At 52.1% G+C, this 27,446-nt stretch overlaps 2 protein-coding genes across 5 annotated transcripts; one reads left to right on the top strand and one right to left on the bottom strand.

Moving 5' to 3' along the window:
- Positions 1-3,990: 3,990 nt before the first annotated feature.
- Prodh (proline dehydrogenase 1) lies at positions 3,991-21,296 on the top strand. Of its 2 annotated transcripts, XM_021185377.3 has the most exons (14): positions 3,991-4,290; positions 8,440-8,648; positions 11,640-11,674; positions 12,122-12,271; positions 12,669-12,733; positions 12,914-13,030; positions 13,210-13,289; positions 13,945-14,026; positions 15,317-15,409; positions 15,596-15,742; positions 16,759-16,934; positions 19,431-19,529; positions 20,545-20,633; positions 20,720-21,296. In XM_021185377.3, the coding sequence occupies exons 1-14, from the start codon at positions 4,021-4,023 to the stop codon at positions 20,905-20,907; spliced, it is 1,800 nt and encodes a 599-aa protein (XP_021041036.1). In that variant the 5' UTR covers positions 3,991-4,020; the 3' UTR covers positions 20,908-21,296. The 2 variants fall into 2 exon arrangements, with proteins under 2 accessions (XP_021041036.1, XP_021041037.1); XM_021185378.3 differs by lacking the exons at positions 20,545-20,633; positions 20,720-21,296 and having other exon boundaries at positions 19,368-19,455.
- A 376-nt stretch (positions 21,297-21,672) lies between these two features.
- Positions 21,673-26,390, bottom strand: LOC110311824 (protein DGCR6). Of its 3 annotated transcripts, none has more exons than XM_085832356.1 (5): positions 26,208-26,390; positions 25,963-26,123; positions 23,502-23,602; positions 22,779-22,946; positions 21,673-22,138 (listed from the first exon to the last, which is right to left on the bottom strand). In XM_085832356.1, exons 1-5 carry the CDS (start codon positions 26,315-26,317, stop codon positions 22,055-22,057), a joined length of 624 nt encoding a protein of 207 aa, XP_085688482.1. In that variant the 5' UTR covers positions 26,318-26,390; the 3' UTR covers positions 21,673-22,054. The 3 variants fall into 3 exon arrangements, with proteins under 3 accessions (XP_085688482.1, XP_021041038.1, XP_021041039.1); XM_021185379.3 differs by having other exon boundaries at positions 22,779-22,928; XM_021185380.3 differs by having other exon boundaries at positions 22,779-22,919.
- Positions 26,391-27,446: the final 1,056 nt, after the last annotated feature.

Genomic DNA, 27,446 nt, shown 5'->3' with positions numbered 1-27,446 from the left:
TTCCATATTCCTATGAGGGATAGTCCATTAATCACCAGTTAAAGCATTCCACTGCTTTCCAAATCCAAAGTCCCCAAATCCACATTCTTCCAAACAAAAGCATGGTCAGGCATATCACAGCAACACCCGACTCCTGGTACCAACTTCTATGTGTGAATGTGTATATGTCTGTCTGTAGGTCAGTATGCATGCATGCATGTTGTATGTATGTATGTATGCATGCATGTATGTATTTGTGTGCATGAAGTTATTGGACTCTGCCTTTTGTTTCATGCACTCAGCGTGTGTGTGTGTGTTGTCTCTTTCCTTCTCTTTCTTGCCAGCCCCCAAAAGTTAAAAGAGTTCATAGTTTTTCCACTAGCCACAGACAGTGCCAGCCCCAGTAAATTAAGCTTTGTTACCTCAGAGAAAAGTCTGCTGCGTAACTACTCTAATCACTGACTGCCTCTGGCAGTAGCCCTTGTAGGTATCTGGATTTACCCCTGTCAGCGGCTGTAACCACTGGCCCCCAGTGGATGCCTGCCTCAGTTTACCTACCACATGGATATGGATACCAAAGCTGGCCATTGGCATCTTCCCATATACTTCAACTTGCTTCAAGCATACCCATTATGTGACTTGAGATGGCACAGAGTTAGCAGCACTGGCTGATCCTCCAGAGGACTAGGTTCAATTCCCAGCACAAAACATGGGGGCCCACAACTATCTGTAATTCAAGCCTCAGGGAAACGGATAGCATCTTATAACCTCTGTGGACACCAGGCAAGTATCTGGTACACTGTTATACACGTAGGTATATGTGTACCCATACACATAAAGTAATTTTTTTAATTTGTAAAAATTATTATTTTTCTTAGTTATTGTTCTATTGCTGTGAAGAGACACCATGACCAAGGCAAGTCTTGTAAAGGAAACATTTAATTGGGGCTGGGTTACAGTTTTAGAGGGTCAGTCCATGATCATCATGGCAGGAAACAGACAGGCATGGTGCTGGAGCAGTAGCTGAGAGTATTACCTACTGATCCACAGACAGGGGACACACACACACACACACACACACAGACACAGAGAGAGAGACAGAGAGAGAGAGAGAGAGAGAGAGAGACAGAGACAGAGACAGAGACAGAGACAGAGACAGAGAGACAGAGACAGAGAGAGACAGAGAGACGGAGAGAGGGAGAGGGAAGGAGAGAGGCAGAGACAGAGAGAGGGGAGGGAGAAGGAGAGAGACAGAGAGAGAGGGGGGGAAGGGAGGGAGAGAGACAGAGAGGGGAAGAAGAAGGAGAGAGACAGACAGAGACAGAGACACAGAGAAAGACTGAGACTAGCATGAGTGTTTGAAACCTCAAACCCCACTTCCAGTGATACCTTTTCCAGCAAGGCCACCCCTCTTAATTCCTCTATTTCCCTTCAAACAGTTCTGCTAACTGTGGACCAAGCATTTAAGCATATGAGTCTATGGGGGGGGGCATTTTCACTCAAACCAGCACATTTATCATACCTAATACAATGTAAACAACACGGCTAGAGCTGTTTAGATGCGTTGTTTAGGGAATAAAGACAAGCCTGTACATGCTCAGGAAAGTGCAAATTTTTCCTTAATATATTTCATTCTTGGTATAAAGCCAAGCATAAAACAGAAATGTGTGTGCATGTGCACACACGTACACACACACACACACACACACACACACACTGTTTGAAGAGTGGGGATGTGGCTCAGTTGGCAGAGTGCTGGCCTGGTACATACAAAGCCCTGGGTTTGACCTCTCGCACCATACAAAACAAGATGGCAGTACACATCTGTAATTCTAGCACTTGGGAGGAGGAGACAGGAGGATAGAGGTTATCTTTGGTTACTCAGTGAGTCTGAACCAGCCTAGGATACATGAGCCCCTTTCTCAGACAATAATAACAATAACAGCAGCAGACCTTGTGTTTAGAAACTGTCCACGACCATTGGAGAGATACCAAATTTTAGCCTACACAGAAAATCAAGACAGCAGATTTTCTGAAGTGTTCCCCTCTGGTTAGTGGTAGGTGTCTTGGGCTTGATAAGCCAGCTGTAACTGGGGTCCCCATGAAGAAGCTCTTCCCATCTTGCTCCTAACACATGGCTTGGTCTCATTTTGCCGTAAGTATATATAATGCAGAAACCCTGTCAGGAGACCCCTGGTATGGTGCAGTGAGGGGTGGCATAGCTAAAGGGCTAAGGCACCTCTCCTCTACACTCACAGCAGCTCATTAGAGTGGGCTTCCTGGTGGGCTAGTAAGGTCAACAGCAAATGGGTACATTCATATTGTGGCTCCTTTTACTGGAAGTAAATCTCTTACTCAGCTGGTGTGTACCTGCATCTCTCCTGCCAAATGTGATCTGGCAAAGATGGGGCTTGGGAACTTGGGGTCCAGTGCTGGTTACCAGGTGCAGGAGCCAGAATGTAGCCCAAAGCACCAGCTGTGGCTGCTAGAGGACACATGGCACCAAAGGGGTGTCCAACACAGGAACAGAGCTATTTGGAGCCAGTGCCAGTGGGTTCACCCCCTAGCTGTACCCAAAGAAGGTCTCGACTATCTAAATCAGCCACTTGGCCTTCAGGTGCTGGGCAAGAGCCAGAGGTGGTCTGGGAAGAATCAGACACTGGGGTAGGGCCAGGGGGATGAGCCAGCCACCTAGAGCCTATGACAGGACATTCTGTATCACTTCTGTCCTTCCTTCTCTCAACAGAGACACACAAAGTGTCAGTGAGTGTGGCCGGAGTGCAGCAATGGCCAGCAAAGGAAAGGGATGAGGGTCTTGGCTGCTGTGGAGGATGGCAGGGGCTCCTGAGCCTCTGAAGGAGTAAAGAAGAGGATATGGGCAGTGTAGTAGGGAGGGAGGGATGCCTCACTGCCACGTGCAACAGCCTGGGGCTGGGCAATTCAGACAGTGTGGCTAGTTATGGGGACGTTTCCAAGGCTTGCCTACTTCCTATGAGATAAGTTTCTGAGCTGCTGTAGGGTACTCCTGACTTTTGCTTCTGAACTTCAATGCTCCAGACATGCTCTGCTTTTTCTCTTAGGCTCCAGCAGAAAAAAAAACCCCAGATCCTGCCTTAGGAAGTCGACTTCAGCCAAGGTAAGTGGGACTTGTATGTTTTAGGTTATTTCAAGTGTGTGTGTGTAGAGATGACGAAAAACATTCCCCACCACAAAGTTACTCTATAGCTCTAAATATCCCTAGTCTAAGATAGATTGGCGAGTTTAAGGCTCCAAAACGTTTCTGCAGAGGTGTAGGGAAGGCAGGGCCAAACCTGTGGGGGATACTCGGGGTCATGTTGCCACCCATAACCAGACTAGGTCTCTGCAGGAGTCTGGGAGTCTCTGCAGAGGGGGAACATGGGGTGCATAAGCGATACTGAATGTGGAGAAGGGAGGAACGAACCAGAGCTCCAAGAATTCACAGTGGAATCGAGGATCTCTTGCTTCCCCCAAGGGCAGAAGGCGGGTCTAAAGCAACTGGAAAGGGCAGTTTTAAGGATACTTCAGGCAGGGGTGGAGTGACGATGGGGAGAGAGAGAGGGCCACAGAATTCTCACAGGCCTAGCCTCAGTTGCGAGGCCCCGCTGCTCTGGAACCTAAAATCCGGGTGTGCCAGGGTGTCATGGCATTGACTGATGAACTCTGGACCCACTTGGTCAGCTTGGGGACAGGAAAATCCCGGAGCTAAAAAGCCCGGTTCCCAAGGGACGGGGTCTTGAGGGTCGGGGAAGGCAGAGCTGGCAGTGGGCTCTGGAGGAGCTGGGTCTTTGGGCTGGAGAGGCGGGGTCAGCAACGGGAAGTACGCCAAACCAGAGCGCCAGGGAAGGCTTGGGAGGAGATGGAGCTACTTTCTGTGCTGGATGGACAAAGCTTCTTAAAATGGGAGCGGAGCCACTGGGTGGTAGGTGGGGCTTCCGGGAATGGGGCGTGTTCGGGGCGTGGCCCCAGGGCGTGACTAACCCAGTGTACTTAAGCCTCCTGAGCGCGTGTATCGGCTCCGCCATGGCTCTCAAGCGCGTCTTCCTGCTGCGGTCGGTGGCACCACGCGTCGCTGCCCTCTCAACCAAACCGCAAGCCCAGGAACAGCCTCCCGCGAGCCCTGAGGCTATTCGGGGATGTGGAGCGGCCAAGGCTGTGCGGCCGCCTGTGCCAGACGTGGACTTCACCAACACGCAGGAGGCGTATCGCAGCCGGCGGAGCTGGGAGCTGGTGCGCAACCTGCTAGTCCTGCGGCTGTGTGCGTCGCCGGTGCTGCTAGCGCACCACGAGCAGGTGCGCGGGTGGGTGGGTGACCCTGTGGGCAGGAGTGGCGCGCGGACATTGGCGCGGCCAGCGGGTGACGGAGGTCGGAAGTGTTGGGCAGGGCCACTCAAGCATGGCCTGAAGCTGGGCAGGCAAGGAAGGGGGCCGTTTCCTGCGTACTTTTTCGGACCTTATGAAGTTTCCTACTTATTATCACTACAAATTAGAAATAAATTACAGTGTCTAAGACATGTACTATTTGTAGGAATATCCCCGTCACCTGTGCTATAGGGTACCCTCCATGCAACTCCAAGTTTGTGAAGATTGAAGTGCGTATCCAGGCTAGAACCTCCGAATTCCACAAGTGTGGCCACTAGGAGTGGAGTGGCCAAACACAGCTGCTCCGAACAATTTTGGGAAGTGAGGAGACAAACTCCCAACTTCGTTTTCTCCTGCGTTTACATTTATTATAAATACAGCTGAAGAGCCTGGATTCAGAAACTTCTGATCCGAGTGCTCTCACTGATTACAGGCATGAGAGCAAGTCAACTCCACCTGTGGTCCAGACAGCACCATAGCCTATGTCTATGTCTGCCTGCTGCCAGCATAAACATCCAGCCATGTTTTTGATAGTTCTCAAAGACTAGCAAGCATACAACTTTAAACTGTAACATGGCAACTTGAGGGCGTGTGGGCAAAACAGAGCACCACTTCAGCCAGTCTTGAGGGTTAGTGATGAGTTACCTCAAGGTGACCTTCCATGTTGGTGAGGATACAGATCTGGAAGATAGCTCAGTGAGGATGGTGACTTCTCAGGTGAGGCTGCGGGAGCTGGATCCACACTTAGAATTTAGCTGAGGCCACACCCAGAACCATGTTGAGATGGACTTGAGGCTCTGGCCTGTATCCCCTGAAGAACTTCATTGTAAGCTTTGGAGCCTGGGAGTGATGGGTGGTAGAAGAAAGGCTGTGACCTGAGTGTGGGAGGCCCAGGAGTCGAGGTATGTTTGTGTTGAGTATGCGGGGTCGTAATGCACTGAAATAAAGCCCAGTGGGAAGAAGGGTGCACAGGTAAAGGAGTCCTAGCAGGGGAAGCAGGTGTCAAGGATTTTGTGGAGTAGAAGCACTGAGTGGGCAGCTGGAAGGGAGTGGCCAAGGCTGCTGGCGCTTCAGCCTGAAGGGGTGACGTGGACCATCTCCCTGAGTATCATAGATGGCTGCTCCCGCCTTTGGGACAGGATGGGCGACACAGAAGCCACTGGTTGCTAGCAGGTAGGGAGAGAAGGGAAAGAGACAGTCTGTAGGACAAGTTTGTGCTTCACCCTTCATTTGCCACCTGCTGTCCAGCTGAGAAGCACGGTCCCTGGGGCCTGGGATTTGGGTCTAAGGAGGATGCTCCCTCCCCACACCTCTGTACCAGTCAGGGTAGTGTAGTGACCAAAGCAAGAACGTGTCACCTCCTCTGGTTCTCTGGAGCCTGCTCTGGGTAGTGCTGGATTCCTGGAGGAAGCACCAAATCCCAACCCCAGCAAGGCTCCATCTGTCCAGCCCATGACCCAGGAGCCTCTCTCTGGATCTGTGCTGAGATCATTGCGAGTAGTGGCCTCCGTCCCTGGTGCTGAAGGAAATGGCATTCAGAAGCCAGGCCCCGAGCCAAAGAGCTACTGAGCAGGTCCTGCAGCAGTGGCTCTCAGCCTTCCTAATGCCACGTGCCTCTAATAAAGTTCCTCAGGTGGTGGTGACCCCCAATCATACAATTATTTTCATTGCTACTTCATAACTGTAATGTTGCTACTGTTAGGAATCATAATGTAAATCTGATGTGCAGAATATCTGATATGGGAAGAGGTTGTTTGATCCCCAAAGGGTTCGAGAATTACAGGTTGAGAACTGCTGTCCTAGACTGGTGGGCTAGCCTGGGAGCAGCCGCATTCTCTGCCTAGAGGAAGGCTTTCTTCTGCTGAGCCACGGGTCTTAGGAGGCTCTGCGGCTCTAGCTAGGATAGTCACCAGACTTGGTTTGAGGGCCTGTAGACTATAGGAACTGAGATTGGAACTACCAGCCAGGACTGGAGCTCTGCTGGGGACCATGAAGCATCCCATTTGACAAGGATTGAGAAAAGTTGGGCTCTCCTGTTTTTGATTGTGAGCCAGAGCCAAAAAAGAGACTGCTTGCAAATGGGGACAGAGGAGAGAATTCATCTTACTGTCATCGTTTTTTCTGGACATTGTTTGAGACTTTTCTTTGTTGGATGTATGCACACACATGTGCATATATGGGAGCCTAAGAACACACTTGTGTGTGCTGTCTCAAGTCCACTTCTTTGCTTGCTTTAGTATTTATTCTCTCTCTCTCTCTCTCTCTCTCTCTCTGTCTCTCTCTCTCTCTCGTGTGTGTGTGTGTGTGTGTGTGTGTGTGTGTTAGAGAGACAGAGACAGGAGAAAGAGCACACCAGCTTCTCAGTATGCAGTCCTGGCTGTATTAGAACTCACTGGATAAACCAGACAGAGACCTACCTTTCTCTGCCTCCTGAATATTGGGATTAAAGGGGTGTGCTACCATGTCTGTCTGCCCCCTTTAAGACAGGTTTGTTTTATTTCTTTAAACTGGCTTGGGGCTGTCAAGTAGGTTAGGCTGGCTGTCCAGTGAGCTCCAGGAACTCGGCTGTCTCTGCCTCCCTAGGACTGGGATTACAGGCGTATACTATCTTGTCTGGGTTCCTAGAATCAAACTCAAGACAAACACATTATAACTGAGCCATCTCCCCCAGCTATCTTTCCCTGTGAGATAAGGTGTTGGTATATAGCTTAGACTGGCCTTGAACTCATGATCCTCTGTAATTCAGCCTCTCAAATGCTGAGTTACTGGTGTGTCAGCACACTTGTTCAAAGGACCTGCTCACCTGGATAGGAGGCAGTGCTGCCCTGAGCTCAGGCAGTGACATCAAGATGGATGGCTTATCTCATAGGTGGCCATTCCCTAGCATGCCCCCTCCCGTGGAAAGATTATCAGGATGGTTTTTTGTTTTTGTTTTTTAAATCAGAGATTATAACTTTCTTGCTAAAAGAACAAAATGCATAAATCCTAGTCTGCATGGAGACTGCATGTAAGTGTTGTCAAGAGGCACCTTCTTGGAGCCCGTCATCCTGTGGCAGGGCCAAGGTGTCTGACTTGTGACTGTTTCCGCGTCGAGAGGGCTCATTGTTCATGGGGCTTGAGGAACCCCAGGCTTTTCCTTTCTGGAGCTGAGTTGGGTGGGCAGGAGTCAGCACGGGTTTCTACAGTGTGTATGCGGGGTTGCTTCTGAGCACCAGTGTCTGCTCCCTGCCATTCCCTACTGCCGTAGCTCTTCTTCCCCTTGCTCCACACTTCACCTTCTTGCCCTGCTGAGCACCATCCTTCCTGAGTCTAGGTTAGCAAATGTTCCCCCATCCCAGGCCACGATCCCACCTGCTAGTCTGCCTTCATTATGTGAGGAGTGATGTGTTGTTTCTTCTCCTTGGGCGTCTCTCTTGATGTGTGCTTCCTTTCCTTTCCCCCAGGGGTTTACATAATGTGAGGTGGAGTAACATGTGACAAGGAAAAGGTGGCCAGCTGCATGCAGCTCCTCAGGGCACGTCTGGCACTGTAGCTGGTCAGTCCTGGACAAGGCTGTGAAGTGGACTCCCATTTCATGGTGTCTGGTAGACAGACGTCTCTCCTGTCATCTGAACTTAGTGTGTGGCTACTGCTCAGTGGCTGCGTATGGTTGGCCTCACAGCAAGCCCCATTCTGGTGTTTGACTGAGAGAACAAATCATTGAGAAAGATATCATTCTAGAGAATTAACTCTGTGCTTCCCCACCCCCTCTACCCCCAAAAGACCACTAAATGTCACAGAAATGCAGTCCCTGGGGAGGATTCTCCCTTTACCCACCAAGGGGTGATTGGCCCTGGGGTGATCCATGAGCCAGCCCCCTGGGGGAAGAGTCTTAAGGGGAACAATGTGCTTAGAGCCTCCGAGAGCTTGAGAAGTGGCGCCTTGGTCTTCCCGTGCTGCCCTGGATGGAGGATTGGTTCGCAGTGGCTGTGACAGTGGAAGCAGCCTGTTCTAAGAGGTCTCTCTGTAACATGCCGTGCACAGGTGTTGCATGGGGCTGGGAGACAGGCGGCCACACAGCTGCTTCCCTTTGCTTTTCAGTTGTTCCAAGTTGCCAGGAAGCTTCTGGGGCAAAGGATGTTCGAGAGACTAATGAAGATGACCTTCTATGGCCATTTTGTGGCTGGCGAGGACCAGGAGTCGATCAGGCCTCTGATCCGGCACAACAAAGCCTTTGGGGTTGGCTTTATCCTGGACTACGGAGTAGAGGAAGATCTGAGCCCTGAGGAGGCGGAGCGCAAAGAGATGGAGTAAGACCCGCTTTTCTGGTGTTGCAAGGCACAGGTGTGACCCTGAAATGCACCAGGGTTTCAGCCTCAGCTAGGTGGTGGCCAAGACTGGGAGAGCCTTTGATCTGATTGCCAGCAGCCCTCATGAGTTGTGCCTGGAATTCTTGCTTCCTGCAGACAGGAGCGCTGTGCTTTTGTGGGCCTGCACCAGTGGAGGGTTGAGGGATAGATCTGCAAACTATGGTCCTGGCCATATCCCGCTCCCCACGTAGTCCTGTACAGTTTGCTGTAGCTTTGAATTCTGAGTAGTTGAAAAGTATCAAAACAAGAACTATATTTTTTATAAAAACTATATAAAATTCAAATTGCCTTTTCAATTTGCAAGGGCAGAGTGGTGTAATCGTACATCTTTTAAGGCTGAGGACATGTGCTACCTTCCACTCCCGGAAGCATTTGGTGACCCCTGACTTCCAACTGCAATCTGCCTTTCTAAGGGATCCTGACTGGACCTGCAGGTTCCAGCTAGTCCTCAGACAGTTTCCTAACCTGCTGATGGCTGTGCCTGCAGGGCATAGAACCTTGCTGACTGGGCTCAGCCTGGTACCACGGTAAGGAGGATTGTAGCGGGCAGCCGTGTCATGTGACAGGCAGCCTGGAGTTCCCTCCGCTGGCACCGACTTGCTGCAAGGCCCTTCCCCAGGCAGCGAGCTTTCGCACAGCTCATGGACCTGCCTTCTTGGCAGCAGGAGAGAGTGACCTCATTCTGCCCTCTGGGGTGGTAGCTGACACACTGGAGGCCTGAGCAAAACCAGCCCTTTCTTTGCAAAGTACTGCTGCCTGTGATCCTCCCCGACAGGCCCTTGCTTAGGTTTTGGGTCCACAGTCTCTGGCTGCAGCTGTTCAACCCCTGTGAAGCTTAGAACAGGGCAGTCCATGTCAGACCTTTGGCTTGCCCTGGCTCCTCCCCAGGTAACTAACAGGAGGAGTTGGAGAGGGCTTGGCGGTCATGTGAGGCCACTGGCCCTGAGAACAGAATGTTCGGGCCTGGCCTCAGCCTGGGGAGCCCAGCTCCCTGCTTTGTGATTGGCCATTCTGAAGGCGGGGTGACCCAGCCCCAGTATCCCCTTGTGATCCTCACCGATGCCTTGGGGAGTTGGCTGCAAGCCTTTACCAAGGCTGCTGTTGAATAACCAAATGGATTCCACAGCCTCGGCCTGGATAGGGTGAGCACTGAGTGCTCTCATCCGGGACTGCCTTGCTGTGAGAATGGATGGTAGGCCTACCTGCCTGCCTGCCTGTCGGCCGGACTGCCTGCCGAATTGCCTGCCTGCCTCTTGTCTGTGCCTTTCTGTTGGCTGTTCAGCTTGTCATGGCTGTTTGCCCCACAGGAGCTTTGCTTGGGCTCTGAAGTATCAGAAATAGACCCTTCCAGACCTAACAGTACCCACCCTCCAATGCCAACCAGCAAGTGGTGAGGATGCAGACGCAGCTCTCTGCCTCTGCCTGTGTCTTAAGAGGCTGCCTGCCTTACCAGAGAAGAGGGTGAAATGCCACTGTATGATGAGGCTCTGAGTCTGTCAAGGGATGCCTGACAATCCCCACATGTCACCTCCTCAAAGAGAGAAGAACTTACAGCGCCCACTGGTTGTACCTGACCAGGAGTGACCAGCCCCACAGACCCTTGTGGGCAGCCACTTGAGGGTTCCTTGCAGGGAGGTACCCAGACACTGAGACCTGTCCCTAGCTAATGGAAGAAGGCACAGAATGCATGGAGACCAGACCTGGCAGTCATGCCTGCTGGATAAACACATGTTATCTACACTGTGGGCTATGGAGTTATACAACCAACCCTGTCATCAGGGGTCACTGAGGACCTGACAGGATTTCTGCTTAGGGAATCACTGTGCCTGCCTAGCTTTGCACTGGTAGCCCTCAGAGGACTTTTATGTGGTTGTACCTGGGACTGCTCTTATGGAACCCATATCCTCCAGGGACCTTGGCTCTCTGTCTCTGAGGGAAGGTGACACATGGGGATCGCCTACTTCCTTATTACAGACTATTACAGACTCAGGACGTTGTCCCAAATGACATTGGATCCTCCTTTCTTGCTACATGTTATCAGTATGAGGTCAATGGAGCAATAGCTGTCTGCTCAGCTTCTGCCCCCTGGGCTGTGGCCTTGTGGGCTGAGGTGCTTGTGGGAGGCCCCAAACACTCAAGGATATGGCCAAGCCTCACCATAATTTCTGGCCCAAAGTCAGATAAGGCCCTGGTACAGGAGAGGAGGGCCCAGGACAAGGCTTCTTGGCATTGTTGCTTGGTAGCCCAGAGTTACTGTGGGGTAGTGAGGCTCTTTGGTGGAAAAGGCTCATTGATGGCGAGATCCAGAAGGTGCAATTACTGCCCCCCTCTCCACTTCTTGCTTGGAAGAATGCTGGGGAAGAAACACTTCTCCTTCCTGTGGGGCCTCACATCCTGCTCTGCCCTCTTGAGGACTTGGATGCTCCAAGTGTGGTGGGAACCTGTGAGGTTTGATTTTTCTTCTTTGTTGGTTTTTGTTTTTCAAGACAAGGTCTTTCTGTGTAGCCTTAGCTGTCCTGGAACTCATAGAGATCAGCCTACCTCTGCCTCCCAAGCGCTGAGATTAAAGGCATGTGCCACCACTCCCTGGCTTGAGGTTCTCAGTTAGAGTCTTAGCAGGGGCTGGGTGGAAGAAGCCTGGGTATATGGGACTCTGTGTTGGGGTGAAGGCACTGTTGCTGGGCTGGGGGAGTCCTTTGTACAGGATGGCTTCTGCCCCTGTTCCTCTCCTTGCCTGACCTTCCCAGTAAGAAATGCTGTACACACAGGATGCCTGAGGTTCACGGGGGGATGACCCCTCCCTGGGTCAGGTGGTCACGCCATGCCTGATGTGAGCCAGCCTCCGTTCAAGCTCATGAGCAAGTCCAATGCTCAGCAGCCTCCTGGTGGCCTCAGGGAGCATAACTGACCTTTGCCTCCTCTGTCCTGCAGGTCATGCACCTCTGAAGCAGAGAGAGATGGCAGTGGTGAGTTTGGGAACCAGTGCTCTCCTCACTCAGCACATAGTCTGATGGCCATGGAGACACCTGGGCCTATGCCAGCCTTTGGGCAAGGGACAGGCCGGAGGCTGCTTCCTGTGGCTTTGTGTACTTTCACATACCTGGTGAGGTACAGGCTCCTTGTATTTTTAAGAGCTCGTCCAGGCACACTCAGCGTCCTTGGCCTTCACTGGACCACAGTCCAGGCCTTTGTGATGGAGGCTCTATTTGCCTGGCCTGGTTTGTCCTATGATGAGGTTTAGCCAGGGGAACATCATGCCTATCAGGAGAGCAGCCGCAGCAAGGCCTAGTTGGAGCCCATCTTGAGGGCTGTAGGCTCTGGGCTGTCGGCGTATGTATGCTGGGACGGGCAGGGTGTTGAAGCTCTGAACCAGGTTGGCATTTCTAATAGGGCCATGCGTCTACCTTTCCCAGGAGCAAATAAGAGGGAGAAGCAGTATCAGGTGCACCCCGCCTTTGGAGACCGCAGAGATGGTGTCATCAGTGCCCGCACCTACTTCTATGCCAATGAAGCCAAGTGTGACAACTACATGGAGAACTTACTGCAGTGCATCGAGGCCTCAGGTGGGGCCCCTGCTAGGTGGAGCCTTGGGCTTGTATAGGCAGCACATTGGCATTTTGGTGCAGGGCATCTGCTTGTTCCTGACTGCTTTCCCTGGAGTTGTGTGCCCCAGCCCCTACTCCAGTTGTAATTTCTGTGTTCTGTGGCCCATACATGGATGGCTATAGTGCTGAAGGCATTAGGAGACCACCAGCAGTGTGCAGATCTCTGGCTTCTTTGCCTGGTGTCTTCTTGCATACAAAGGGTGTTTCATCAGCCCTCCCCATGTGGAAGAGCATTAGGGGACTGGGCTACTGGGCTGTTTTTAAAGACCAGGGAGCTGCTAGCGGCACGTGGCCCTCCCTAACTCAGCCATCCCTCTCCTCAGACACTCGTGGCTCTTTCTTTGGATTCTGATAGGTGGAGCCAGTGATGGTGGTTTCTCAGCCATTAAGCTCACTGCACTGGGGAGACCACAGTTTCTGGTAAGTGGTGGCACATTTGATCTGCAGAAGCTCTGCAGATCCTAGGGCTTCCATGTGCACTGAGAGACTGCAGATGTGCTCAGGTCTGGGCAGCTGTGAGCTGGGGCTACAGAGGCTGTCCCAGGGCTGGATGGAGGAGCTGGGCGCACACTGCAATAAGGCTCACACCTGCACTGGCAGCTGCAGTTCTCAGACGTGCTGACCAGGTGGAGACGGTTCTTCCATCAAATGGCTGCAGAGCAGGGACAGGCTGGGCGTGCTGCTGTAGACACAAAGCTGGAGGTGGCGGTGCTCCAGGTGAGCGGCCCTTCCCCTTCCCCTGGCTGATGTGGGAAACAGCAAAGATGGAATAGAAATGGGGGCCCAGAACGAGTCCTGCTGTCCTAGATGATGTGATATTGTCAGACAGGCCTGTGGTGGGGCGAGTGCCCGTGGACAGCGAGAGACACAGTACTGACTCTTTCTCATGTCTCAAGGACAGCATCGCAAAGATGGGCATCGCATCCAGGGCTGAGATTGAAGGGTGGTTCACGCCAGAGACGCTGGGAGTGTCTGGGTAAGAGCTGACATCTACCCTGGTGTAATCACAGTCTCACCTGAGCCCCAGTGGCTTCTATTCCTGGTCGTTTCCCAGGAAAGATGGGTCAAGAGTGCGACAGTGTCGAGGGAACTACTTTCTTGAATTACTCAACAGAAGCTGATAGCAAGCTGGGATTCCCCCGGGTATAGGCAGCCTGGACACAGGACTTCTTAGAAAATGACCTGGGTCCTAGAGCATCTTCCTAAGAGCCACACTGGTAGATGAAGTTGGGATGTGGGCTTGAGGTAGAGCTGCTGGCTCTCAGATGGCCCTGCCAGCCCTGCACAGTAGCTTCTCCAGCCTCCTGGAGAGACGACTGCATTCTGCCAGCCCTGCATCTTTGGCTCTTTCATAAGGCTGACCTGGCCATGGAATGAATTTTCTGCATACTTCATGTTTTTATTGCTACTGACCCATTGCAAAAGTGGTCATGCTTTGGTTAACTGAGAGAAGCATTTAGTTTTAAAATCAAACACTAGGGTAGTTCATGAAGGCTGAGTTCGGGAACAGTCTTTTGGGGTGTGGCTAGTGTGTTGAGGACCCCCAGACACGCTCGTATCTGTGGGTAAAGCTGGGTGCTTGGACCCAGAATTCCTGGCAGCTTGCTCTGCTGATGTGCCTCATCCCTCAGCACCGTGGACTTGCTGGACTGGAACAGCCTCATTGACAGCAGGACCCGGCTCTCCAGGCACCTGGTGGTCCCCAATGTGCAGGTACCTCCCCACCCCAACTCCATTGTCTGCCCACCCAGGGAACTCATTGTGACTGAGGCGCCATTCAGAAAGAAAGACAAATTCAGTGTCCACAGCGCTCAGTAGGGCAGGGACCCATGTGGACCTTTACACATGAGAATGGGTGTCTAGAGGGAGGGTCTTCCCAGCCCACCTAGTCTTGTGTATCAAGCCACAACAAGTCTTTAGGGATGAACAGGGTCCAACTGGGTAGTGCTTATCTGGGGTCTCCTGGCTACTTGTAATCAGGGTAGCAGGGCCAGGTGGTCACATGTGTTAAAGGTGATGCTGGCTGTCATATGAGCTTTCTCCCCAACATGATGGCTGGATTCCCAAAGCAAGTGTCCCCTGGGATGAAGACCAGCTAGAGCTGCATCAGCTTTTGCAGCCTGCTCTCAGGAGTCATGCCAGGTTCAGTCTGGCAAAGTGATGGCTGGTGTGGCTTGTACTCAGGGGAAAGAGGTTGTGTGGAACCCTACCCACTCTAGATTATGAAGAGACAGAAATTGTAGCTGGAGAAAGTATCCTGCAGATGTTCCTTCTGTGATGTTCCCAGCCCCCGAGACTTAGGGCCCACCCCAACTTTGAGCCACTGTATTGGAACCCCAGGGTGCAGTGTGTTCATTAAATCACTGCTCCAAGGTCATTGACAGACTTTGGCACCAGTGTTTGTGGTCAGTGAGGCAAGGCTACTGGGATCAGTGCAATGATGGCTTGTTAGCATCATCCTGGGCCTGCTGCAGGCTGAGTGGGAGACCTCTGTGCTGCATGGGATTTCCAGGTGTACCTGCCAATTCTCATCAACAGTACCCTGCTGCTGATGTCCTTGAAGGCCACATCCTTGTCCCATGCTGCAAGTTGGGTAGTACCTATAGCCTTGGCTCTGCCTTTTGAGCCTTTACTATTCCAAGTGGTGCCTGGTTGGTTGGGACTCTAGATTCCCTTCCTTTGCCTTTCTTTGCATGGCTCCCTACAGTGGTAAAACTTTCTCAGGGTCCTAGGGAGGCCATTAGAAGTAAATTCCTGGTGGTATAGGTGTGGGCCTGGTGCTGCTTATATGGGTACAGCTTTTCTCACGTGGGCTGGCTGGTATTCAGTTTGGGGCATTTTGTCATTGTATCTAACTTGTTTAAAGGCAAGGTACTGAGAAGTGTCCTCTCTGGTCCATGGTGGGCAAGAGGGTGGACAGAAGACAGCATTCTTGAGAGGTGATGCTGGCCTCAAGGTGGAGCATTGTGGCCCATAGTAGTCTGACTTCTGCTGTGCTCTCAGACTGGCCAGCTGGAGCCCCTGCTGTCACGGTTCACTGAGGAGGAAGAGCAGCAGATGAAAAGGATGCTGCAGAGGATGGATGTACTGGCCAAGGTGTGAGCAGCCGTGTGTGTGTGTTGGGGAATGATGGATGTGCTGGGTGAGATGTGAACAGCCCTACTTGTGTGAGTATGGGGGGGAGGGGGTTAGGTGCTGAGCATTAGGGTCCCTAGCCCCTGAGCAGAGGGTGGGCATCATCAACCTCGAGCCATAGATTCTTCCTCCCTATGAACCTCTCAGAAAGCGAAAGAGGCAGGTGTGCGCCTGATGATTGATGCTGAGCAGAGCTACTTCCAACCAGCCATCAGCCGTCTGACCCTGGAGATGCAGCGCAGGTTCAATGTGGATAAGCCGTTCATCTTCAACACATTCCAGTGCTACCTCAAGGTATAGCCATTCACCTCCTGCCTCCATCTCCCTGACTGTCCCCAGTGCTTGGCTACAGACCCTTTCACAGGCAGTGTGATCTACCACTGGGATATGGTAGGGATATGCCTTCCTATGGAGCCATGCAGTATCTGTTTGGCCCTGCTTTATGCAGAGACCAGAGCAACACAGGTAAGGGAGCAAACAGGCTATTAACTCTATATTGAGTTCAGCTATCTAGGAAACAGGCCCTGCCCGGTGGCTACTCCCACTCAAGAGTATATGTGTGGTCTGGCAAGATGGCTCAATAAGAATACTTGCTCTGCAGGCCCACCAGCCTGAGTTTGGTTCCTAAATCCCATGGAGCTTATTCCTCCTCCAAGGTGCCCTCTGACTTCCATCTGTGCATGACAGTGCCCTGAATGCCAGGCCCCTAAGTAATAACACAAAATGCAAAAAGTGTATGGGGCCCAAAGACAAGCAGCTCTTTTAGGAGGTGCTGGGTCCTTCTGAAGACTTCACAGCTGACTCCGCCCATTATTTTTTAGCACTGGACCCTTTTAAGAATCTGAACAAAAGCAGTAGACTCCCCTGGAAGATTTGATAGTGCTGAAGAGATAGCCGTGGGAGCCCAGAAAACCCCCAACCCTAGACCCTCAGCCTGAGGTTGCTAAGTTGCTGGGGGGGTGTCTCATGGGGACACACATCTTGTTAGGTACCAAGAGGACATGATGTATATGGGGCAGTCCCAGACAGGTGGCAACTTGCTCCTAACTGACCAAGGTGATTCCAAAATACACAGTAACTCCAGGCATCTGGGCTGATCACCCACAGGGTCATCTCAGGCTACACAGAGGAGGTTGCTGGTGGCAGAGGTTGGAGGCCTAGTAGCTTCATCCACATTTTTCTCCCAGTTCCTGTCTCTCAGGCAGTCACTGGCTGGCCTAGGTACTTGAAACTGATGTACACGTGAAACTGGCAGTCCCTATGCTGCCACCAGTTGGGCTCCCTGTGACTTTGGGGGCTTGGCCTTGCAGGATGCCTATGACAATGTGACCTTGGATATGGAACTGGCTCGCCGTGAGGGCTGGTGTTTTGGGGCCAAGCTGGTACGGGGTGCATACATGGCCCAAGAGCGTGACAGGGCTGTGGAGATCGGGTATGAGGACCCCATCAACCCTACATATGAAGCCACCAATGCTATGTACCACAGGTGAGAGGCCTCCTGTGCCTTCTTGGAGCAATGCATGAGAACCTTGGCCCTGGGTGTGAGTGGCCCCATTAGGCAGAAGCCAGTTTCCTGAGGGCAAAGGTGCTATTTCTTCTACTGTTACACCATTTTCCCAAAACATCAAATTTCTCCTTTTTTGAATATGGAGTACAGACCTCTGTGCTCCCTGTTGGCTCCTATGGACACACAGAGCAGCAGATACAGCTCATATGGTCCAGTGTCTGCCTGAAAACCTGGGTTTGAGCCCCAGCACCACGTAAACCAGGCATGATGATGCACATCTTATTCCAGCACCTGGGAGGAGGCAGGAAGATCAGTAGTTCAAAGTCATCCTTGGCTTCCAAGTGGGTTTGAAATCAGCCTGGGATACATGAGATGGGAGAGAGAGAGAGGGAGAGGGGGGAGAAGGGAGGGGGGAGAGAGAAGAGAGGAAGAAAGGAGAGAGAGAGGAGAGAGAAGGGAGGAGAGAGGGTAGAGAGAGAGGAGAGAGAAGGGAGGGAGAGAGAAAGAAAGAGAAGAGGGAGGGAGAGTGAGGAGAGGGAGAAGGGAGAGAAAGGGGAGAGAGGGGGAGAGGAGGAGAGAGAGAGAGAGAGAGAGAGAGAGAGCGACCCATTTCAGGTGCCTGCTTGTTGCTGTATGTGGCTGGCTCTCAGTCAGCAGTGGCACGCCTGTTCTGGCTCTCAGTCAGCAGTGGCACGCCTGTTCTTTCTGCTGTTTATCTCTGGGATCTTTAGTGCAGTTGTTCTGTACTGTGGAAAATGATCTCTGCTGCTGTGCTTTCAGTTTCAGATGAGCTTATTAAGCAAGCAAAAGTAGAAGAACAAACAGCAGATTACAGGTGGAGAAAAGCAGAAGAGAGATAGAAAAACATTACCAAATCACGGCCTTGCAGTGTCGAGCAGAGACAGCTGGAGTAGGCCATTCGAGAGAGCAAATTAGTAGGAAATGGCAAAGCGGGTGGGCAACACCACAGCAGAAATGACTCTCACGCTGCAACCCCGATGGAGAATTCTGGACACAGCCATGTTCTCTGCAGGACAGCTTCGGCAACTTCTGTTGGAAGTCTTTAACTTCTAGCAGTTCTTGAGGACATCCTGTTTTTAACAACATTAGCCACTGTTCTCCCCTCCATGACAGAATTAAGGAGCCAGCCTGAAAAATAGTGGGTTTAGAGGACTTCCAGGCAGAAATACACTTTGATCCGGAGTGAGTCGGGGCAACCCCACTTCTAGAGCCAGCATCTCAGTGAGGTCAAACAGCACATGACACCTTCCCCCCACAGCCTTCATTACCCGTGCATGCAGTCCAGCTTCACGTGCCCTCTGCGCACATGTCCGCTTGCTTATCGCACACCCAAGGCCCGATCTCCTTGGGCTCCTGCACTGTCCTGCTGTTCCATTTCAGAAGTCCACTGCATATCCAGGCTGTGCCATACACCCACTTTTACACCGTGCACTGTCCTCCACCACTTGTCTCTTCATTTAGTTACTCCATCTCCTGTCAGCAGTCAGCAGCACCGATACCTAAGGGTGTATGCTCAGACTCGATAGTCTTCTCTAGTTGTTGTACCAGGGACTCTGAATATCCCATCCTACTGTGCTGTCTGCATGTGCAGCTACAGGTTGTGTCTGAGGGCACAGCTGGAGCGTGTCCCTAGAAGCTGACCTGCTGGCTCGCAGCACCTGTGTTGTCCAGCCTGGCAGTGTCCTTGGTGACAATAACACTGAGACTCTGTGGAGTTCAAAAATACCAACCCTACCTGAGGCTTCCACTTCCTTTTATTTCTTGAAGAGGTAGGAGTGTGCTACAGGACTCCTTCCCAGAAGCCAAGCCACAGGTCCAGGCAGGCCCTGTGTGCCCTGGTGGGATGGTGTTGGGTTCCTTTTCACAGAGCACTGCTGCTAAGGGGATGTAAGCAATCCCTGTCCATCCCAAATACAATACCAATGATGGACTGAGATCATCCAAACTAGTTTGGTCAGCCAGTGGGTTTATCTGGGGATCACTGTCTTGAGAAAGGGTGACTCAAAAGCAGTAGCTTCAGTGAGAAGCCTGCCCCACCCGGCAGAGAGGACAGCAGAGCGGAAGCTGCATTCCTGGCGCTCCCTCAACAGCCTACAGACAGCTCTCCTAACCCTGTCCCCAGCAGGTGCTTCCTGCTTTCCTAACCTTGGAAGGAGCCTTGTGACTCTGTAACTGTCTGGGTTTCTTGTACTGGCTCAGTGAGTTGCTATGGTAAACATCCTTATCTTGACTCTCTCCCTATGCCAGGCAGGAATGGTTCCCATACCACAGCTGGGGAGACCAGGTGCTGGCCTCCTTTCTGAGGTTCTGTCATCACCACCACCACCACCTCCTCCCCCCCCCCCCACTTTGCTCCTCAGCCTGGGTTCTGCAATGCTCTTTTCTCTGCAGAGCCAACAGGGGTACACGTGGTTGGCCTGGAGCCAAGCTTAGGTAGGACTGTCCCTGTCCCAGGTGCCTTAACTATGTTCTGGAGGAGCTGAAGCACAGCACCAAGGCAGAGGTGATGGTGGCTTCCCACAATGAGGACACCGTGCACTTCACGTTGTGCAGGTAGGTTCTGCCAGCCTGATGTGGAGGGTGTTAGACAGCTGCCCCACATTCCAGTCTAAGCAGTGCTAATGAAGTGTGGTGGAGGCAGGCTGGGGCAGTGACCGAGAGTGCTTGCCTTGCAAGCATGGGGACCCTAGCATGACTCAGCCCATGTGAAGAGCTGGCTGTGGCAGCAGGACTTGTAACCCAGCACTGGGAGGGCAGGCGGGATTTCATCAGTGACAGCTCCTGAGGAACAGTGCCCAGGATGGTCCTCTGGTCACATGCATGTGCATACACCAACATGCGTGTGCATACACATGCGTGTGCATACACCAACACTGTAAGCACAGACACATGAAATGCAATGTAAGCCAGCCAGAGCTGAAAAGTTCTAGTAGCAAGGTTTTTTTTCAATTTTTTATTATTTTCATTTACATTTCAGATGCTATCCCAAAAGTCCCCTATACCCGACCCCTGCCCTGCTCCCCTACCCACCCACTCCCATTTCTTGGCCCTGGCGTCCCCCTGTACTGGGGCATATAAAGTTTGCAAGACCAAGGGACCTCTCTTCCCAATGATGGCCGACTAGGCCATCTTCTGCTACATATGTAGCTAGAGACACGAGCTCTGGGGTACTGGTTAGTTCATATTGTTGTTCCACCTATAGGGTTGCAGACCCCTTCAGCTCCTTGGGTGCTTTCTCTAGCTCCTCCATTGGGGTACTGTGTTCTATAGTAGCAAGATTTAAAATGCAGTGCTCAGAGTGCTACATACGTATGTATGTAAGTACGTATGTTCGTGTGCATGTGTCCACAGGAGGGAGATGGAGAAGGGGTGTCAGAGGCAGTAGAATGGGAAAGGACAAGTTTTCTGCCCTGGCCTTCCTTGTGGGCAGGGAAGTTGTACTGTGAAGACCTAGATAGCTAGAGCAGAGACCAGTGGCTCTGAATGTAGTTGAAGGGGGAAGGGCTGAGAGATACATTGGGGCCTGTGTTCTGGGGTGGATCCTTACCAGCCTGGCCCCTTTTCACAGGATGAAGGAGATAGGCCTGCATCCTGCTGATGGTCAGGTGTGCTTCGGACAGCTGCTGGGGATGTGTGACCAAATCAGCTTCCCACTAGGTGAACTGGATTTTCCTGGGAGGGTCCGTGGCGGCAGGACACACAGTGTTGTGTGTGGGCCCTCATTGCTACTCTTGTATGTGCAGGCCAGGCAGGCTTTCCTGTGTATAAGTATGTGCCCTACGGCCCTGTGATGGAGGTACTCCCTTACCTGTCCCGCCGTGCCCTGGAGAACAGCAGCATCATGAAGGGTGCTCAGCGAGAGAGGCAGCTGCTATGGCAGGAGCTCTGCAGGCGGCTGCGCACTGGCAGCCTCTTCCACCATCCAGCCTAGTCACCGCAGGAGCCTTGCCCACCCACACGTACTCCACTCAACCCCTTACCTCTGGGCCTTCAGGCGGGGCACTGCTTGGGATTGGGCTGCGGTTCCTTAGCCCAACCTGCCCAGACACAGTTCACCTTTTTATGCCCAAGGCTTTGAGGTGCTGAGGTGGGGGCTGCCCTCTGGGACTTCCTGTACCCCCAGGAACAGACACTCAGGAATGGGGTCAGCTAGAGCCCCTGGGAGCTGCCCCACTAATCTGAGTAAGCACTGACCACCTCTGCAGGTTACAGAGCCCTAGTCCAGGACTAACCTTCCACCAGGGTCTAACCCATCCTCCCTGCACTGGGCAGAGGACAGACTAGGAAGCCTGTTTAGTCAATAAATCATCCTGTAACAGAGTCATCGCTTTTCTCTTGGTACCTACACATGAAATCAACTCTGGGCACCAGAGTCCATTTCCATCCAGACATTGGGAACAGCACCTCTGCCAGGCTGCAGCGACGTCCAGCCACTTTTATTCCACATTCCAGATGCATGCATGGTCCCTGGGATCCAGCCCCCCTCCAGCCCCTCTCTGTCCTTCATTCCAGTAGCTAAAGTCCTAGCTGGGCGTGTGGCCTGCATCCTGCTAAGCTCTTCGGTTTCATACAGCAGTTTGGAGGCTGTATTAATTAGGGACCTGACAATGCAAGGCCTCAGGGCTTGTCTGTCACTCTGTTGGCGCCAACATGACCAGAGTCACTAGGAAAGGATCCTAGGTAGCACAGACACAAACCATGTCCTGGGTTCTTTATTTTCTAGGCCATACTCTGGCTTCTTCCATCCAGGGCTGGGACTGTCAAGGGAGGTGTTACACAGGAATAAGGCAACACCCAAGCCTGAAAGGAATGTGGGATATGCCCAGAGGGGAAGGTGCTAGAACCAATATTCCCACTCAACATCCAGTCAAGGGGCCTTCTCATGACACCATTCCTATTGCTTGGGCCCTTCCCCTCCAAATCTGAACAGTGGATGGCAGCAGGCATTGCCAGGGTCTAATCAGCCCCTCAGAGAGATCAGACCTGTTGGCAACTGGACAGTAGCCCCCATACAGTCAAGGCTGTGGTACCCGCCAGCCATCCTAGGCAACGGAGGATAACAAGGACCCCCTGCTTGGTCACAGAGCTGCCTTTCCCACTTGGCAGCCCCTCTGCTGCAGCTTCCTGATGAGTTCCAATAGGTTCATCTGCAGCGTCAGCTCCTGGGATGCAAAGGAGGCCCCAGTGAGGACCGGCTTGACACCTTGGGCCCTTCTGCCTTGGCTAAGACAGATATAAGGGCCTAGAAGATGTCAGATAACCAGGCTAGGGGGTTATTTTCCTGTGGAAACTGGAGACCGTGGAACCAGAACCACGGCCATGAGAAGGGAGAATCTGGGCCCTTGTGCCTGGTAGGGCCAGCAGTCTCTGACTGACTTACAGTAAAACAGAGGCTAGCATGCCAGAGACAGGAAGAAGCCTCTGCAAGGTTAGACAGGTGAACACTACCTGGGGCGAGCACATTCCCCTTCCGATGGGCGGGCATGGGGACTAGACTCTGCTCTTCACAGCGTCTTTCACCTAAGCTCTGTCTATCACTGACCCTCTGCTAACTAGGAACCAATGTGCCAAGACTCCAGATGGGCTTGGTGTACTGACATACACCCATAATCCCTGCACTTAGAAGCTGAGGCAGAGGACCTCAAGTTATAGGCCATAGCAGACCTTGTCTCAGAAATAAAAGAAGAGAAAAGAAAGCAAAACACCCCCAACCAAAAGAAAACCTAAAACACAAGTTCCAGATAGAGCTGAACCTTCAGGGGCTGGGACACAGGTGGTGACAGGGCTGGCTGAGGTGCTGACCTGAGGATTGGTGGTCACGTAGAAACCAGCTACCCCTGCCTTCTCCAGTGTGCTCTGCTGGTCGGCAACCTTCCGGTCCAGTTCCAGGACAATCTTTCGGTCCATTGCCTGCTGCTCCTCCCGGATTCGATGTTCCATGGCCTGCCATGGCTTGAGTAAGGGTGGCTCCTGCTAGGGCTTCCGCCCAGGGATGCCTTAAACACAAGCTCCCACCTACTACCTCCTCCTGGCTGCCCTGCCCACCACAGCAGTTCTGGTTACACGGTATCCTGGCTTGTGGCTCAGCAGAGGGGTCCTCAACAGTCCCAGCTGGAAATGCCTTTGAGATCTGTCATTCATCCCTTGGAGCCACCGCCCTCACCCCCAACATCAAGGCTTGTTGATTTCCTGAGGGTCTGCATCTGCCCCTGAGCTCCCTGGCAAGATAGGCCTCTTCCTGACTGGTCTTGTCATTTCAACATTGTGCTTCATCACCGGAGATGAAAAGGACAGTGTCCCAACTCAGCGACTGCTCTGTGAGCTCTAGTCCACAGAGATGCTTGTTTGCCAGGACAGGGGAGTGACAGATGGGCTGTGACTCTCCTCAGTCACCATGGGGAAAAGTCATGAGCTCACCAACCCTTCAGCACCCATTAGCTCTGCCTTGAACCACCCTCAGCCCCGACACTGAGCCAGCTAGTACCCATGAGGAGTCAGGCCTAGCCATCTAGTCCCAACTCCTACCTCCAGCTCACGCTGCTGAGCTGCCTGGAGCACTGGCACGTTGTGGGGCCGGCAGGACTGCTGGGCTTCCAGGTGCTTCTGCCTTAGAGTCTGTCTGAGCACTGTGAGGAAGGGAGAGAGGTCCATCAGCAAAAGCAGGGGTTGGGAAGACAGGGGCAGCTGGGTGAGAGGTCTAGTTCAAGGAAGCACTTCCCAGAAAGCTGTGGGGAGTTTTAGTCCCTCAAGGACTGCTCTCAGCCAGCACCCTCCTTTACCTCCACGGTGCTGACAGGGCTGTGTAGGTTAGGCAGGTATAGCAAAGATCAGAGCTCAGTACAACCAGGGCAGGAACAGGAGGCAGACAGGTGTCTGAGGCAGGTGGTCTTTGGTCTCAGGTGGCCCAGTTCTAGCTGTGCTTTCTTGGACATCCTCCAAAGGATATCACATTGGGACTCTAGGTGAGTACTTAAGCATTCAAGAGCTCAAAGCCCATACAAGGAGAAAGGGGGTTCTGTCTGCCAGTGGTGCGGTGTGTTGAATCAAGCTTGGTGCTACCCTATGGGTAAGCAGAGCAGCCCCTGCTTGGCAGCCAGGAGATGAATTGGTACATAGGCACATACTGTGAGCATACAGGGTTCTGTGCTGGGAAGTCCTTACCCTCTGCCAGCAAGCAAAGTACCCGGTCCCTGGTAAACTGCTACACACGTAGACATGCCCAAATGGGCAGAGAGAGATAGGAGCACAGGATGGTAAGTACTCACTATCACAAAATGGAGCGCACCACACCCAAAAAACGGGAGTGTGGCTGGCTGGCTCTGAGAAAGCCAACACCTTTATTCCTAGAGGAGATTCATGGGACATCTCTATTCAGAAGGGTCCCTGGGGTTCCCTTAAATCTGACAGCCTCGGCAGTGCTTACAGCCTCCCCTAGGTCTTGGCATTTTATGTACCCCAGTGATACCATTTATCATTGCTGTTTGAAACTGACTTAGTCTGTCATAAGTTCATCAACACAAGGGCAAGGAAGAGATGGCCTGCTTGTCTGGTTGCAGTGAATATGAAGTAGTCAGAAGGCTTGGGGCAGCAGGTACATGTGTGAGACATCATCTCCTTCAGTCCACTTATCCAATACTGCAGAACATCCCAGGTCAGTTCCCAGAGTCCACACTGGCTCCCTGCTCACTAGGGACCTGGCCATGGTAATGTCCAAGGACAGCAAGGTGGCCCATGCCAGCCACCACCTTCTGTATCTGGCTGAAGGCAGCAGAGGCACTCACTGCCAGGTGTATCAGCCTAGTTCAAGCCTTCTGAAAGACAACTAGCAAAGGCTTGAAGCAGGTACCAAGAACATCCCACCCAAAAGGGCTCTATAGGATAATGAGCAGCTCCACAGTGAAATCAGGGGAAGAAGAAGTCAGTCAATGTCTTTCCCTCCTGGTGACGGGAGCAAGTGCTGGAAGAATGGTGGAAGCAACAGAAGGAACAAAGCCTCCTCCTGCTTACTGGAAAGGATGAGCAAGGCAGGGCCTGGCCCAGACTTGGAATTTCACCACTGGAGAGGCTGAGACAGGACAGCCAGCTCTAGACAACACAGAGGAACAGTCTCAGAAAACCAAAATGGAAAAGAATGAACTTAGTCGTGTACTTTAGACTTGTGAACTAGATACACCGCATACCTCCATCAAAACATTAAAAAGAATAAAGAAAAGCAAGCCACTCAAACATTTGGTGAAGAACTAAAGCTCTCGGAGAACAAGAGACTTCTCAACACATTCTGAGGCTAGCATTACCTTCATCCCCACACAAATACTACAAGATGCATTCCTAGAATACAATTCCTTTCTGGGATTTAGAAATCGAGATCTCACGAGAGTAACAGAAAAACCATCTGATCATCTCCACAGAAACTGGAAAAGATTTCAACAAAATCCAACACCTATCTCTAATGGGAAAATCCTGTCTGGCAGCACACAGGCATTGCCAGAAAGGCAGAGTATGTTTGCATGTAAATGTAGCCCAATATAGAAAACCTGCTTAGCAGGTGAGAAGCCCTGGGTTCAGTCCTCAGTATCAAAGCAATAACAAAGCCCAAAGATCTATAACGTAGTATAGCATGGGGACATCGTCACACTATTCTTTCCTAAAATGTTTGAACCGAGTCAAGCTTGAACAAATAAAATGGAAGGGAGATCTGATGGTACAACGGAAGATGCCTAGTATAATTTATAGGAGGAGGTGATCAAGCCTGATACTCAAATGGGAAGGTGCTGGAATAATGGATTATCTCTGTGGTAGCACACAGCTATCAACAGACCTACAAGCAGCGAGGTCCATCAAGCCTAGGAGGCTGTGGGTACTCTAGGGACCGCGAGTAAGAAGTTTCTGGACAGCAGACTAAAAGGATCAGCATGGCTCTGCACCCCCTGACCCGAGGCTCCCGCGGCTAGGGACGCCCTAGGGAAGGTCCCGTCGCCCCCTGCACCTCGGTGTTCGTTCTGCAGCCGCAGTCTCTGGTTGTAGAGGCTCTTCTCAGTGAGGTGCTGAATCTCCAGAAGACCCTGCACGATTTCAAACACCGTTCCGTCGAGCAGCGCCAGGGCCAAGTCGCTGAGCGTGGTGTAGGACAGGCGCTGCTGAAAGGAGCTGCGGGTAGATCGCCCGGTTAGCGCGGCCGCGGCCCTGGCCCCGGCCCCAGCCCCGGTCCTCCCGCCGCCCGTCGCCACGCACCTGGGCAGCTCCTTGACCAGGCTCTGTAGTGCTGACAGCAGCTGGTAGTGCCGCTCCTGCTGCCGGGCCCGTTCCGCCGCCTCATCCCCGGCGGCCGCATAGCGGTCCATCGCGCGGTCCCCCGCCGCCCCTCTACTCGGTCTCCTAGGGTGCCCCGGCGCGCCCCGCCCCCTCACGTCATTCTCCAGCGCGAACGACGCATGCGCCCCGCCCCTCCAGTCAGTCTCCGGCTCGTTCACCGTGGTGCGTCAGGCACAATAAGACGCGCTCCACCCTCCAGGGAGACTGCTTTGTCCTAGGGAGAAGAAATAGGGGCTCGCTGAGCTCCCAAGTGGGGCTGACCTTGGAGGTGCGCCCCCAGGGCTCTGCATTCTGGTGTTTTAAAGAAGCAACTCTGGCCTGCTGGGTGTTTTAAAGAAGCCAGTCTGGCCTGCGCTTAGTGTGCGCAGACTGAGGCCACTGGAAACCGGACATTCCCAGAGGGTTGTGATCCACCCTGGGGACCTCAGGAAAACAGTACAGGGGAGAGCCAGCTTCTCTTTAGGGTTCTTATTCTCATTAATAAAAGACTTTAGGACAATTTTATTAGCGTTAGAAGATACCCCACCCCCACAAGGAAACCTCAGTGACTGCCTGGAAGTGGAGAGTAGAAGAGAAAAGAGCCTTGTTGACATTGAATTCATGCTGGCTCAACAGTCCTTTACCTACTGAGCCAGCCCCAGCCTCTGGCAGTGTCCACATTCATAATTTAGTTTGCAGCATGAATAAGAGAAATGACACCTTCCTACAGCGTTTTTTATAAAGATTACATTCCCTGCTGTGCCATCTTTTTTCCTCTTATTACTATTTTTAAATATAACTCTGTTGAAATCATCTTGGTTATTTTCTTTTTGTTTTCCCTTTTGCTATGATAAGCTCTGAAGTAGTGAATTCAGATCTGGGTAACTTATAAATTACAGTGAAGAAACTTTGTGAAGTTTGAATGCAAATGACCCCACAGCCTCAGATATTTGGAAACTTGGTCCCCGGTTGATGGAATTATTAAGGAAGGATTAGGGGGTGTGGCTTTATTGGAGAAAGAGTGTCACTGAGGGCTGGTTTTTGAGATTTTAAAACACACACCATCCATACATTCTCTCTCTCTCTCTCTGTGTGTGTGTGTGTGTGTCTGTCTCTCTCTGTCTCTGTATATGTCTGTCTCTCTGCCTCTGTCTCTGTGTCTCTCTGTGTCTGTCTGTG

The sequence above is a fragment of the Mus caroli genome, unplaced genomic scaffold (genome assembly GCF_978045245.1).
Source record: "Mus caroli unplaced genomic scaffold, Mus_caroli_1 scaffold_17, whole genome shotgun sequence".
Classification (NCBI taxonomy): Eukaryota; Metazoa; Chordata; class Mammalia; order Rodentia; family Muridae; genus Mus; species Mus caroli.
The sequence above is the reverse complement of the archived record's forward strand: the minus strand, read 5'-3'. Positions and strand labels throughout refer to the sequence as shown.

Excerpts from the sequence above, each read along its gene's own strand:
- Prodh (XM_021185377.3), top strand. The coding sequence starts at position 4,021 with ATGGCTCTCAAGCGCGTCTTCCTGCTGCGGTCGGTGGCACCACGCGTC. Across the intron at positions 11,675-12,121 it reads AGCAGAGAGAGATGGCAGTG|GAGCAAATAAGAGGGAGAAG; the intron begins GTGAGTTTGGGA and ends TACCTTTCCCAG. Across the intron at positions 15,410-15,595 it reads GGATGGATGTACTGGCCAAG|AAAGCGAAAGAGGCAGGTGT; the intron begins GTGTGAGCAGCC and ends TGAACCTCTCAG.
- LOC110311824 (XM_085832356.1), bottom strand. The coding sequence starts at position 26,317 with ATGGACCGCTATGCGGCCGCCGGGGATGAGGCGGCGGAACGGGCCCGG. Across the intron at positions 26,124-26,207 it reads CTGGTCAAGGAGCTGCCCAG|CTCCTTTCAGCAGCGCCTGT; the intron begins GTGCGTGGCGAC and ends ATCTACCCGCAG. Across the intron at positions 22,139-22,778 it reads ACGTGACCACCAATCCTCAG|GAGCTGACGCTGCAGATGAA; the intron begins GTCAGCACCTCA and ends TTTGCATCCCAG.